This window comes from Fundulus heteroclitus, chromosome 20 (assembly GCF_011125445.2).
Source record: "Fundulus heteroclitus isolate FHET01 chromosome 20, MU-UCD_Fhet_4.1, whole genome shotgun sequence".
NCBI classification, from domain to species: Eukaryota; Metazoa; Chordata; class Actinopteri; order Cyprinodontiformes; family Fundulidae; genus Fundulus; species Fundulus heteroclitus.
Genome location: NC_046380.1, coordinates 36,961,777 through 36,975,886, shown reverse-complemented (window position 1 = coordinate 36,975,886; position 14,110 = coordinate 36,961,777). Strand labels below are relative to the sequence as shown.

The 14,110-nt window shown below is 43.6% G+C and overlaps 1 protein-coding gene across 1 annotated transcript; it reads right to left on the bottom strand.

The window, feature by feature from the left end:
- Positions 1–3,145: 3,145 nt before the first annotated feature.
- On the bottom strand, positions 3,146–13,276 carry LOC118556619. The gene is made up of 3 exons (XM_036151967.1): positions 12,942–13,276; positions 4,982–6,093; positions 3,146–3,490 (listed from the first exon to the last, which is right to left on the bottom strand). The coding sequence occupies exons 2-3, from the start codon at positions 5,960–5,962 to the stop codon at positions 3,146–3,148; spliced, it is 1,326 nt and encodes a 441-aa protein (XP_036007860.1). The 5' UTR covers positions 5,963–6,093; positions 12,942–13,276.
- Between the last annotated feature and the right edge of the window lie 834 nt (positions 13,277–14,110).

Genomic DNA, 14,110 nt, shown 5'->3' with positions numbered 1-14,110 from the left:
TGTTCTTTTTTTTTTTTTTTGGACGGGCAGTGTATGTCACAACGTATTTGAAAGCCGAAGACCAATAGGCTTTCGGCGATTCCCCATTGCCTATACAGCAGTTGCTCTGAGGTGTCCAACCAAAGCTGCAGATTTTATTTTGTCTCATTAAAAAGGTCAAATGGAAACAGCAGATGCAGGTGGTGTTTTTATCTACAAGAGCATTCACACATGGTCCTTTGGTTTAGACGTTTGGATTTCCAGAACTGCACTTGAGCAAAAGTCCTCAAAGCTCAACAGATCTAGTTGTATAACTGCAACTTAAAGAACCTATCTGGCCACAGCGTTGATGTCATGCCATGTGTTTTAGCAAAACAAACACGCAAATTTATCTTTCTGTCCACTGCTAGGACGTCACAGCACCTGGGTTTGATGAAGAATTGGTTCGTTGGGAAAAAATAATCTGGTAATCAGGTGGCGCTATTTCTCCACTCAGGAAGGCAAGGAAAGAAGAGATGATGTGTGAGTTAACATTATAGAGATGTTTTAAAATCTTTGAACAAGGTAAAATCACAAAGCATGGTTAAAAATCGTAAAATGGGTGTCCAGATAGATAGATAGCTAGCTAGCTAGATAGCTAGCTAGATAGCTAGCTAGATAGCTAGCTAGATAGATAGATAGATAGATAGATAGATAGATAGATAGATAGATAGATAGATAGATAGATAGATAGATAGATAGATCTATCTATGTTTTAGAGAAAATAATTTGGTCAAATAAAACAGTAAAATGGGAAAATACTATTTTTTTTCTGTGTGCAGACATAAACTGATGGTTTAATAAAAATTGGGCATTGATTTAAAGAGTCTCTGTTTAATTTGGAATAGTCCAGTGACCAGTCAGTACTTTAGCTGTTGATCTAGAGATGATCGTGTGCAATCCAGATTAATTAAAAACAACAACAATGTAAAAGCCCTCTAAAAGGTCTTTAACCAGGCCTCAACTTAGTGTTAATATTGAGCCTCGCGCTCTGACCCACATTTTCTTACAGTGCTGACACTTTTCCTGACACAGCAGCTGCAGCCACTACCTCTGGACTGGACATGCAGATACGCAGCATTAAATCCGCTGGGTGCAACTGAAACGTAAATAAATAGCAGTCTATATTTTAGAAATGTATGTGCCGCCCCCTTGAGGTTATAGTGCCCTGGGAGGAGAGCCAAACACGCCATATCAATCACCACCACTGCTTTTGGGTTTTGTATACTTAAAAAAAAAACTGAATCCAGACCTTTATGTGTGTAATAATACCTACTTCATCCTACCCTTCACAAATGGGAGAAGAGAGGAATGGGAACAGAACCATGGAAAAGGCAACCTGTCAGATGTGTGTCAGAGCGAGGTGTTAAACGTGATGATGGAGAACGTACGCTGGGTGTTTGTGATGATAGAGATGATAGGGGAACTGTAATTATCGCACAATCGTTGCATCTCCGCTGTGAAGCGGCGTGGCTTTACGCTGTGAACAGCTGTGGCTTTATCGTGAGCTGAGGTTAATTAAATTCTAGTTGGGGCTCCTTCATTCCTGACCATTTTAGTTGCTGGATCTGTTGCTCACTCTGCGTTTTTCCTTTTATCTGTATCTCTTTTCCAAATCCTGAACGTTTTCCTCATCAAATAGTTTTCAGCCACAAAACGACAACCCGTACAGATGGACATGGTTACAGATTAATTCACACGATTCACTCTTTAATTTCACTCCATCGAACTGATTTGGATGTTTTTATACAATTATAGCTTAAAAAACAAAAAAACAGACAAGTCAAGTATCTCCAACACATCGTGTCATGTCACAGCCCACACAGTTAGAAACACAAACCCTAAATTGAAGAGAGAGGTAGAAGCTTTACAAACAAACAGGATCAGTTGGTTGATAAAGGACTCGTTTCATTTGGCAGTAGAGACCTGAACTTTATACGCAGAGAAAAGACCTGAGGGAGAAACTTCATGTTTTTTTTCTTCTTTTCAGATCAACGCGGCAACATCAATTCCTGCTTTGGTTCTCCGTTGTCACTTAACATTTGACATAAGCTGTAACCCTGAGAGGGGAGCTCACTGTAGCTGTCCTCTTTAACTGAGACTTTTTAAAAAGCCAATGAGAACAACGAGACGAGCACAGAAGCATGATTCAGGAGGTAGAAAGACAGACGCTGATTACAGCAAAGACCAAAATCAATCCCAGATCTACGGTGCCGGACAAGAGCATTTCCACCCCTTTCATTTCTCTGTTTTCTGTAACGTTGCAGCCACATGTGTATTTTACGCCCACTTTGTGTGATGGACTAAGACAGACGTTTGCACAGTAGAAAGTAATCAATTTCCTTTTTTAAAATTAAAAATCTCAGGGGTTTAACATGTATTTGTTTTGTTTTTTAGCTATCCTGACTCACTTCTGTGTGATCCACTAAGTCTTTTTTTTGGGGTAGGGGGTGGGGGGGCAGATTTGTCTATTAGCTTTGCACAAACTGAGATTGAAATTTTTGCCTGTTTTTCTTTGGAAAACTGCTCAAGCTCAGTCAGATCACTATGACCAGCAATTTCTACCATTTCTTGGATTAGGATGTAAACTTAAAATATAAAATATATCCTCCAGGAAGGTCAGCATCACCCTGGTTTCAAGTATTTTGCAGCCTCTAGCAGGTTTCCTTCTATGAGGCTCAGATTTGGTCCCTTCTGAAACGGACGACGTGCCTCCATTAGTGACCGCTGCATGGCTACTGGCAAACTTAACAGGGACTTAATTTCCGAGCTGTCTGCTGTGTTCCCTGGTCTTCATGGTGTTGTTTGTTCACTAATCTTCTCTAACAAAACCCTGAGGCCTACACGGAGCAGCTTGATTTAAGCTAGCATTAAACTACACCTGCTGGCCTCTGTTTTACTAATCTTGGGACAACTGAATAAGACTAACATCGATGGATTTTATTAAGGGTCATCAGTATAAAAGGAGCACTGATGCACTACCACTGGTTTCAAATTTTTCTTTGCCAAAATATAGGTTGTGGTTTTGATATGACAACGGTTCACGAAGTGTGAATACTTTTGTAAGGCGCCGTAAATCTTGGGACAAACCGTTTTCTACAGTCAGACTGTCTCTAGTGGGCTAATCTCACGGGGCTGAATAGTGCCTCCTGCGGGATACCTTGACCCCTGTTATTTGCTCCGCTGCAAGCTCCTTTAGCTCAGGTGGAACCGGACTGCGCATGGCAGCGTTTGCCTTTGGGGAATCAGAGCTAGAACTGTCCTCCGACTGTCTGGGTGCAGTCTTTGGCCCCGGGGAGTCTGAGAGTGGTGGCTTGGGAGCAGAGACGGGCGTGAGCGCCAAGCAGACGTCTCCCACGCTGAGCTGCCGGCACTGCAGGCCACAGAGACGAGCCGTCCTCTGAGGGCTGCAGGATGACCAGCCCTGTCCGCGCACAAAGAATGGGTACTCCACGTACACGTCGACCAGCTCCTGAAGGAAGGAAGTACACACAGACACAGAAAAGACAATTACTCACTGTGTAAAGAGTTGCAGAGTGCATTTGTGCATAATTTCCCCCCCAAAATATTTACAGATGCAGCTAAAATGATTCAAGCCAAACTGCAAATTAGGTTTACTGGCAAATGTAAATGCAAAAAAAAGAAAAAAAAGAAAAAAGAAATAAACAAGTTGTAGAAAAATAGTTTAAACAGGTAAACCAAATGACCCCCTGAGTAGACTTCCTCACAGACCGGCTGTGGCCTCAAGCACACCTCTAATACCTAGACTGCTGGGAAGGTTTCACTGCATGTCGGAGAGTTGACAGCAATAAGAGAATCCCAAAAGAAGGTCCGACAAAAGATCCTTGCTTTGCAAAAACAGGGAAAGGCACCCCCCCCCCCCCAAAAAAAGAGAGAAAAGTCCAGATTGATACAACTGGAAGCATAGTTCAAGAATAAAGCGAAAGGAACAGTGCCAACGCCACCTGGTGGCAGAAAGAGGACGCTGTCAAAGAAAATTCCACCAGATTCCTGGGTAGGCAGGTGATCAAAAACTCTTAGCTGAATGAAAAGAAAAAAAAAGACAGCAAGCCCTGTGGGAGCAGCAAGTGAAGCGTCAATTTCCACAATAAGGTGCATAATAACCACTGAAGTGCTCCATGCTCGTTGGATGGATAGACTGGCCAGCGGGAGAATGGATGAAGGGACAGACGCAAGGATGGACAGAGGAGATGGTAGATGGGTGGATGGATGGATGGATGGATGGATGGATGGATGGATGGATGGATAGACGGATGTGCTGAAAGCAATACTGCACCTACAGTAAAACATGGCGGTGGGTCAGTGATACTCCAAGGCTGCTTCTTTGGGATCTGAAAAGAGCCGGATGCAGCCTGAAAACTGAAGAGTGTAGAGGGGAGGCCCTTGACCAGGAGGAGTTGGACACTCCCCAGAAACACCTCCAGAAGCTGCCTTCTGGCTACCCATCGTGTTTGCAGCATGCTGTGAAAGCAAAGGGTTGCTCCTCTGATAACCAAAACTGCCAGTCATAAAGGTTAAATCATCATGAGACCGTGGCAGTCGTTAAACCTGTCATTTTGAAGAACCCACGCGCAATTTCAGCTGTGTTTAACGAATGAAATTGCTCTTGTTAGAACTGTTTTTTAGATGCAAACGGCTTCTATCTGGCCAATAAACCTAATTAGCAGTCGGTGTTGAATAATTTCAGGTGCATACTGTATCAGAGGTTACTATCATAGCATTTGGTGAACAAAACGTTTATTGGGCAGGTGTTTATCTGTTTGGTCAGGTTACTTTCAAGAATTTGTAAGAGTAAAAGAAATAGCGATACTTCAAATGATTCATCCTGGAACCGCAATAAAGTGAAAGATGCTTTGGCACACCATGGAAAAGGACTATTAACAGCTGCGTGTGCGGGGGCGGCCGTGGACGGTAACAAAGCCGCAGAGTGATTTCCCCTCACCTGGGACCGCTGCTCGTGAAGCAGGATGAGGAGGCGGGAGACGGAGGTGGACGAGGCCGACGGGGAGATGCTCTGCACCGTGCAGCAGCTCAGGCGCAGGTCTGGACAGGCCAGGGAGCCGAGCAGAAAGTCCTCGGTCTGCAGGTTCTCCACCCTCCTCAGCCGCCCGTCTCGGAGCTCGATCAGAGATCCTGCAACAAAGTGGGGAAGCAGCCAGGGGAAGTGATTAGGGGAGGCGCTCTGCTTGGCTCCTGTCGTGGAAGTGCATGTGCCGTTGGAGTTGTCGGGGCACTCTCTGATGGGGGATTGCGCAGACGCAGATATGGCTTTTGTTGATTTGAACGATGCATTTGGCTTGAAGGGAGCGCCCTCGTGTCTGGAATGAGGTAGGTAAGCGGCCCCTTTTTCATCCCTGTGTAAATCCTCGGCTCTTCTCTCTCCTCTCCTCGCGTACGGGCCTTTATGTGCGCCGTGCGCTTTCTCTTTCAACGTCTTGAGCCGCTCCCAGCCTCCGCCCGCTCTGTGGGCGCCCTCAGGGACCAGAGAGCCGGCGTTGAATCTAGAGAGATAGTGTGGATGTCCTGAGGGGTGAGCCCGTGTCCCAGATAAATGGCTCTGCAGGTGGTACTGATGGGAGAAGTCCCACACAGGAGGCAGAGGACTGAACTCTCTCCACTCCGCCCAGCCGTGGTGCTCCCTGAAAGCAGACGGGATTTGCAGTTTGGCCCTAGGAGGGGGCTGCGTGTGCATCCAGGGTTGGTACAGGGCTGTGACCCGCCTCGGCACAGGTCGGAACAGACCCATGTGTTTCGTCTTTAAATCACCGTGGCTCTTGTACGGATAGGGGGCCTTGAAGTTTGTGGCGTCACACTGCAGCTGCTGCCTCTGCTGCTGCAGAGGGGAGCTCACTCTTTGGTCTCTCTTTTTAAACGGGAGGCTGTCCCTGTCCGGGACCAGAGCTGGGCTTGTTGTGAAGCTCATGGCCTCAAAGCGCCGTCATTCACTCCAGCGACGCATGGCCTTCTGCCGAGATCGAGGTGGTTTGGGGGTCACGGGTCAAAACCTCCATCGGCCTCTTGGGAACTGTGACACATCCCGGGTCCCCCCCTGATCTGCACAAAGGAGACATAATAGTTTTATTTTGTCAGGTTTCACAAATGTTCTACCACAAAGTCACAAGATAGTCCATGAAAACTTGCAGGTTTCCATTCATGAAGCATCAGGACGTAAAAAAATAAATAAATAAAAATCACCAGGTTTTCACCAGGCATCAGGTGAGTGGAACCTCCGCTGAACAGCAACACAACAATACCTTGTGAAATCACAGCAACCTGCAAAAGTTTTCTCTAACGTTTACACATTTCCTATGTTACAGCCATAACCCTGTGCGTACTTCAATAAGATTTTATGCAATACAAAAGTTTAAAGAAGTTCATAGTTATAAAATAAAACAGATTATGCATTGTTTTTTTTTTCAAAACCTTTTCATGGAGAAATCTCAAAAGTGATAAAACCTGGCTTGCATTTGTTCAGCCCTCCTGCGTCAACACTTTGTAGACCCAGAATTTTTGCTGCAATTCCTGCTGCAGCTTCTAGAGACATCACATCTAGAAACAGACATTTCCACCCCAGGCCACTTTGCAAAATAACTCAAGCTCAGTCAGATTGGATGGAGGGCATCAGATTTTCCATTGAATCTCCAGTAGATTCATATCTGGACTTTGACTGGGCCCTTCCAACGTATGAAGACATGCCCTGACACGAGCCGTCCCATATGCTGCATGCTATAATGTTGGCGTCATGCTGGAAGGCGAACCTCCATCCCAGCCTCAGCTCTTCTGCAGCCGTCTTTCCGTCCGCTCTGATCAGGTTCCTTCTCCCTGCTGAAGAAAAGCATCCCCGCAGCATCATGTTGCCAGCGACGGTGAATCAGGATTATGGGTCGTTGCTCCAGGCTGTCAGTTTGAGTGAATGACCGCGTCTTGGTGGGTCTGCGGTGTTCAGCTGAGGGGTTGAACAGAGCTCTGGGAGATGTTCATAGCTCGTGAAATTGCTTCATAATGCAACAACTCTTTGATAAACTTGTCAGGATTAAACTTATAAGTGTCAGACAAAATGGGGCTGAACACAAATATATACAGTCTAAAACAAGTCCATCTTCCACTTAGGTTTGGTCTATCACAGCATCATGCAAAATACACAAAAGGTTCTAGTAATGAGACAAACTGTGGAGAAATAAAAATATGTTTGTAAGACACTATATTAATTTAACACCAACTAAGCTAAAATGGTGGAGCAGTTTGCTCGGTTGCTAATTTTTCTGATCGATTTGACCTTGGGCATTGGTCACTGGCTCTAGAAAAGTAGTAGAGTGAACAAAGCGCCAGGGTGGAAAGACATTAGCAGGGATCTTGAAACTGGTGCAGCTCGTTAATCGAGGAAGGAGGCAGTGCTTGTTTGAACAACTTGCACGCCATCACTGAACAGCGAGAAAGCTCATAAACAGGACTAAAGCATTAAAGGAAATTGCCAATGTTGCCAGTTGGGGACGTCCCAACAATATAACCCTGCGTTCAAAGCATGCACTGCTCAGGAAAAATGCAAAAAAAAATCCCCACACAGCAACATTCAACACTCTGCACGTCTCGGTGCGCATGTTTAAAGTTCTGGTTCATGAAAAGAAAAAGAAACACAAGAGTTGTGTTTTTTTTAAGAGGCTTAAAAAGGATTTTATTTTAAAACAGATGGACTGGTACCGTTTAAATTTGCTAAAGTTGCATCTGATTAAACTACACCTGTGGTCCAATGTCATTTAAGCAGACGAGATTAAAGGGCAAATGGTTTCAGATGATATCCATCAGCACAAGTGGTGAGAAGCAATAAATCTATAACCACAGAAATACCTCCTACGAACAGTAAGCACAGCGTAGGAAGGGTAATGGTTTGGGTTTTTACAAAGATAAGCATACACTCTTTTATATGGCAAAGAATATTGAAGCCAAACATGAGGCCTTCTGCTTACCAGTCAAGTCTAGCCCATTAACCTGTTTGTCATTCAACAAGAAAACAATTTTAGAACCATCAGCAATTCCCTCAAATTGAATATAATGCTTTAGTGGCTATTTGAGAGTGTTATGCATAAAAAGAAAGTGACAAATCTCAGGAAATGGAAGTAATGGTGAGACATGTCTGCACAAGATGCACTTACTTTGGATTATTCTTCTGAATGTGTTTATAAAAGTCTTTAAATTATTGGGTTTATTTTTTTTCAGTGCAGCTTCTGTATTTTGGCTTCATTTTAGTTAAGTAAATATTGCCAGTTTAAAATTGGCATTTGCTCACTTCCTTTTGATAGAGACCATTCAGCTTTATATAATCTCATCGCACGTCAAAATTTGCAGCTGAACGAGGACGTTCTTTTTTTCTTTTCTTCCTCTTGTTAAGATTGAGAAAACTTTTTTTTCTTCCTCCCAACTAAAACTGCTCTGTGGTTAGATCGCTGCCTGTAAATATCCCCTTGACGTGTGAACAATAACTTCGCCATCAGCTTCAAATTACAGCTTTCCAACCACAATTTGCTGTTCTGAAAGTTGTTTTTTTGATGGACATCTACTGACTCCTTTGCAAAGAAAGAAAAACTGAAGTTACTATGGTTACAAAGTGCTCCGCAGCGTGGTTGATGAAGGAACGAGTGCGGCGAGAACAAGGCAGAGTAAAATGTGGGTAGTGGGTGTGAAGCTAGAGGTCAGATTTGAATTTTTTCATACCCCTTGAGGTTGCTGAAGTAACAATTTCCATTAGAAAAGTGGAAAAAAAATGACCATTTAAATGTATTGTGTTAAACACAACCAACCCAGGCTGCACGTGAAAAACTCCTATAGAAACCCTTTCATCTACCTCATGTGCGTGCACAGTGAGTCAGTTCACTTTAGTGGGATGAATATAAGCACCTTGTGGCCAGTAACATGGTTAAAACTATGCGTGGACTGTTTTTCTTTACACTTTTGCAAGAGGTTGATAGCTGCAGGCGGCTTTTACAGCCTGTCAATGCAAAGCTCGTCTCATTAAGCAATCATCGCAGCAGATCCACGGCTCTCTGAACCTCTGATCTTTTTCACTATCAGGGCAGGCCTGGTGGTGCGCTAACCTATACACGCCTCTTCACACAAGCGTCAATGTGCAAAAACCTCTTAGGATTTCAGGTGACTTAATAGCATAACGTTGTGCATAATGGGGAAATGAATGAAAACGATTTACGGTTTTCTTAATATTTTATCAATTAAGACCTGCAAGCGTGCATTTCTGTTTAAGTCCCTTTATTCTGATACACATCAATAAAATCCCGTTCAGCCAGCTGCCTTCAGACATCATCTAACTAGTAAATGGAGCCTACTGGGTGAATTTCAATATCTAGCTAAAAGCTAGCTGATCTGCTTGGGAACATTATTGAATAAACTGTGTCATAAGGAACGAGGAACAAAGCGGTCAGGTCTGGAAGATGTTTAAAGCAGAATTAGGTTACAAAACATTACCCAGAGCTTTGAATATCTCACAGAGCTCTGTTCAGTACCTTATCCGAAAAATGGAAAGAGTATGGCACAATTGCAAGCATACGAAGATATGGACATCCACCTAAACTGGCAAGGAAAGAGCATTAATCAGAGAAGAGACAGAATGGCCTGCGGTAACTCTGGAGGAGCTGCAGCTCTGGTGGGAGAATCTGTCGACATGACAGTGTTGGGAAATCAGCCAAGAGAGAACGTAAAAATATCCGACTGTTGGCTGAAAGCCACAGGAAATGTGAGACTGTTTTAGTTATGAGAACGCTTCCACATTCTCTGGGACTGCTCCGAACGTCACCATCAGCGGACTCTCTCTGTCGTTCACGGTCAAACTACAGAACAAGTCTAATTTTTTTGGCTCTGGCCGGGTCAAGCTCCACAATTGCAATCGCAGCAAACAGGAAAAAGGAACGTCAACAAGCTCCGGTTTGTCAAAGTTAAATGGTGTAAATAGAGATCATTAAACCCAAATCGAATACATTTTTTAATATTCAACGTAAAATTAACTGTTTTATTTAAATATCGTATACAAAGCACTCTTTTTGCTCCAAATAAGGAAGGAGATTTGTCTTTTCAACATTTATTGTAATCTTCTCCAAATAGATTTGCATTCTGGTTGTAAAGACGCCGATCGCACATGCTCTCCTCGGGCTCCATGAAACTTTGGAGCGGGAGTAGACGGAGTAACCACGGATGTAGTAGGTTTGCTTTTCATGGACTCATGGAGGTGTCTGGAACAGAGCGGAGGATGTGGAAATACGGGGTTAGAAACAGCCCCTCACAGCAGGATGCCCACTGCTATAAAGCCATGCTCCCCCTTCCATCTCTCTCTTTTCCGTGGGCCTTGTGAGGAGAAGGTCTGCACTGGAGAGATGAAGTGACGATAAAAAAAGATGAAGAAGCCACTTAAAATTGTTTACTTTTAATGTGTTTTCACTGTGTTTTCGAGGTTTGACTGAGGTTAAGACCTGGAGCTAACAGGCTAACAGTGACCCGCTAGCAAACTTTGAAACAAAGCTATGCTGATGTGTTTTGGGTGTGTTTTATGGTTATGACAAACTTTAATTCCATAAGGGTTTTTGGTATTGATGGGATATTAATGTTTGTGTTTTCTGGTCTGCTAATTATACGAAATATAGCGTAAAAGTACTTTTGAACGAGCTTGGAATGTCCACTAGCATTAGCCTCCCTTAAAAACGTACTATTAACCCTAGTAAACGTAACTTGTTTAAACGTAATGCCTGTTTTCGTTTCTCTTCACCATTGTCCAATAGTGCTATGAGCGTTAGTACAGCATTACCAGGGACATTGGTCTCGATTTAGTGGTGCTTTGTGTAACTTAAACTAGCAAATGGCAACATGGCCCGTATGTGCCCTGACACACATCATTTCCGGTCAATCGTTCGCTTAAAGCGCACTCTAGCTTCTTAAGTTACTAATTTGAGTTTTACTTGTTTTCCGGAGAAATAACTACATTAATAAAAATCAAGTGTCCTATAGGTTATTGATTTTTATTTAGCAGATCATTCTTTAAAATGTTATTTCCTCAAATAACATTTTGTCTTATTTGGAGTAGCATTGTGAATGGGTTGAAACACATGTTCTAAATTAGTTAAGCTAATTTATCCTCATTCCATATTGTTTAAGATGAACTTTGGTTCTCTAACTCAGATCTTCAGTGAACTCTAAACTCACTGAATCATTCTTATGCCGATGGTTTTCAACTTTTGTTATTTTTCTGTTGTGTGTACATAGTTTCTCAGTTTCTTTAATCTTTAATCTTTAATTTTGCTTAGTAGTTTTGTTAAGTTTCACTAGCCAGGCAGGATTTGTTGATTCAAACATGAGGTTAATTCAGATAAACAACATTCTATAGTAATGTTCTCTGGGTGTTCATTTATTTCTGTTAATAAGTTCTTATACGTGAAGATAAGTTGTCAGTCATTTATTTTACATGTGTGCAGACTTTGCTGTTAAATAACGCCAGTGCTCGAATCACCCTTTTAGCTATTGTCCTAATATCAGCTGATTGAGCCGATATTCACCGGACAATGTCTAACAGACAAAGAATTATTTAATAAACGTTAAATAACTTAAAAATGTGTGTAGTTGCACAACACCTATCAGCCATGAGCTCCACAAATCTGACCTTTATGGAAGAGCAGCAAGCCACGAGGGGACACAACAAAACATGTGGAAGAAGATGCTCTGGTCAAAAGAGACCAAAATAGGACTTTATGGCAAAATTAACATTATAACGTTGCACAACACACTGGAAACATCATCTAATTCCATTCAATTTCAGGTCATTTATACAGTTCATTCATACGACGCCAGTTCACAACACTATGTCTTCTCATGGGACTTCACAAATAAAAAAAGTAACTTTAATCCAATCCCAAGATTCTCTGCCAAAATGGTGTTTGCATCTGATCTGGCTGTACTTCAGCTATTTTGCACAGGAGAGTGGGCAACATTTCTTTCCCTACAAGCACAAAGCGGGCAGAGAGACCCCAACAGACCTGCTACTGTAATTTCAGTAAAAAAAGTGGTTTTAAAAAGTACAGAAAGACCAATTAAGTCTAATTAAAAAACAAACAAACTAGAAAACAAGGTCTTATTTCTCACCTAGTCCACCAGTACGCACTGCTTTGTTGGTCCACCACATAGAATGCGAATAAAATACACTTTTAACCAGTTTTTATTTGCAATATTACAAAACAGGAAAAAAAGTTCCCTGTGTGTGCCTGCACTCACCAAAGCCCTGTATGTTTCTGCTATGAACCCTGTATGGTGAGTGAGTGTGTGTGTGTGGGATGAGACTGCATCCTCACACAGATGCGTCTGTGTGAGCAATCTGTCTCACACCGGCACGCTTACCGTGACAAGTATTTGTCAGCTAAATGCCTGCAATTCGAATGTAAATTCATTCAAATAGCATTGCTGTATACGGGCTCCGCGCTCTCGCAGTGACCTGCAAAGGTATGGTCCTATCATGTGAAAAAAAAAAAAGAAACAACGCCTGTGATGTAAGGCTTTTGCAGCCTCCTTGCATCCATAAGAGGAGACGTCGATCACTACAGGCTGCTTTATCTAAGGAAATGACATGTAAACACAGCAGTGTTTAGTGTGTTTGCTGCCTTCACGATGAAGATAATCGGGGCTGTTGGACGAATTTATTTGCATATCAGTAGTGACAGTGTTGCTCTTGGTCACTTCGATGGCTCTTTCTGTAAAGCTGCAATGTGAGATAACCCCAGGCTCAACCTCTGGCTCTGACTGCCAGACACAAGCCGTCTATTCAGACACACATCACAATGTTCCCTTTTTAGTCAAGAAGATGCGTCCATAAAACGCTATTACACGCAGAAATGGAGAACTCAACCAGTTTTACTTACATGTTGCTTCCCGAACACTTCGGTGGCTCTAGTCTTTGTGCTGCATGTCCACCAGTCACTCCCCACACACCTGTGTGGCCGATGTTCTGCTCGCAGACTCCAGGTGAGAAAGCAGAATGAGCAGAGGCATCCAGACGAGCTCACCAGACACTCCTTCTCTCCTCTCTTCTCTCTCTCTCTCTCTGTCTCTCTCTTCCCTCCTACTCACTTTTACATTTTTGCACTCCCACTCTGCTCACTCACTCACTCACTCACTCACACACTCAGTCATGTTAACCTTTCTCAGACAGCTTCGCCATCTCTTGCTCTCTTTCTCTCACAGCCTCTCATGTCTGAACTTGCTCACCCTGGTCTCTGCTGCTGCTGCTGCTGCTGCTGCTGCGGCGGCGGCGGCGGCTCTCGAGCCCCTCCGCCGTTCGCAATCAGCCCTTCTGTTCCTCGCCGTTGCTGCACGCTCCACGGCTCTCTGTCGTCGGGTGTATAATTAGAGATGAGAGTGTTGTGCAACTCCTCAGCTGACGGTAGGCGTATGATTGCCTGGTGGCATTGGCGTTGCGCCCAGCTCAGCGAGCTGTTTCAGACCAGGATGGACACTACTAAGCACCACTTTGCCACGAGAACTCCCTTAAATCCTCATGGCATGGATGCAACAGGGTGTTGGAAACATTGTTTTTTTGTATCTATGTTGTCATGAAAGCATCTCTGCGCATCCAGGATGCAAATCTCCTGCTCCACCACACAACAAAGGTTCTCTACTGGATAAAGATCTGGTGATGGCGGGAGGCCACGGATGTAGAGTTTGATGTGAGCTTTGCGTCCTGAATCATCGTCCTGTTTGGAAATTGAAAATGAAAGCTGGTCAGCAACAATACTCAGGTAGCCTGGGGTGTTTTAATGAGGTTGGGACCTCAGGGAGAAGACTGTGCCAAGAAAATATACCTCAAACCGTTACACCACCTCCACCAGTCTGAACCACATGAGCTCTTCAGGTTGCCTGTGCAAAATTCTCAGCTACCCGGATCATCGCCACAGCAAACAGGCTTAAATCGGAGGCAACCGGACTTTCGTTCAGTTCTTTCTGAAAACGTTTTCGACACCTAAGACTCCTGGATAGGCGTGGAGACGTTTTCAGAAAGAACTGAACGAAAGTCCGGGGTGCCTCCGATGTT

Coding starts and splice junctions, on each gene's coding strand:
- LOC118556619 (XM_036151967.1), bottom strand. CDS start 5,962: ATGAGCTTCACAACAAGCCCAGCTCTGGTCCCGGACAGGGACAGCCTC. Junction 3,491..4,981: donor TTCACGAGCAGCGGTCCCAG/GTGAGGGGAAAT, acceptor TCCTTCCTTCAG/GAGCTGGTCGACGTGTACGT.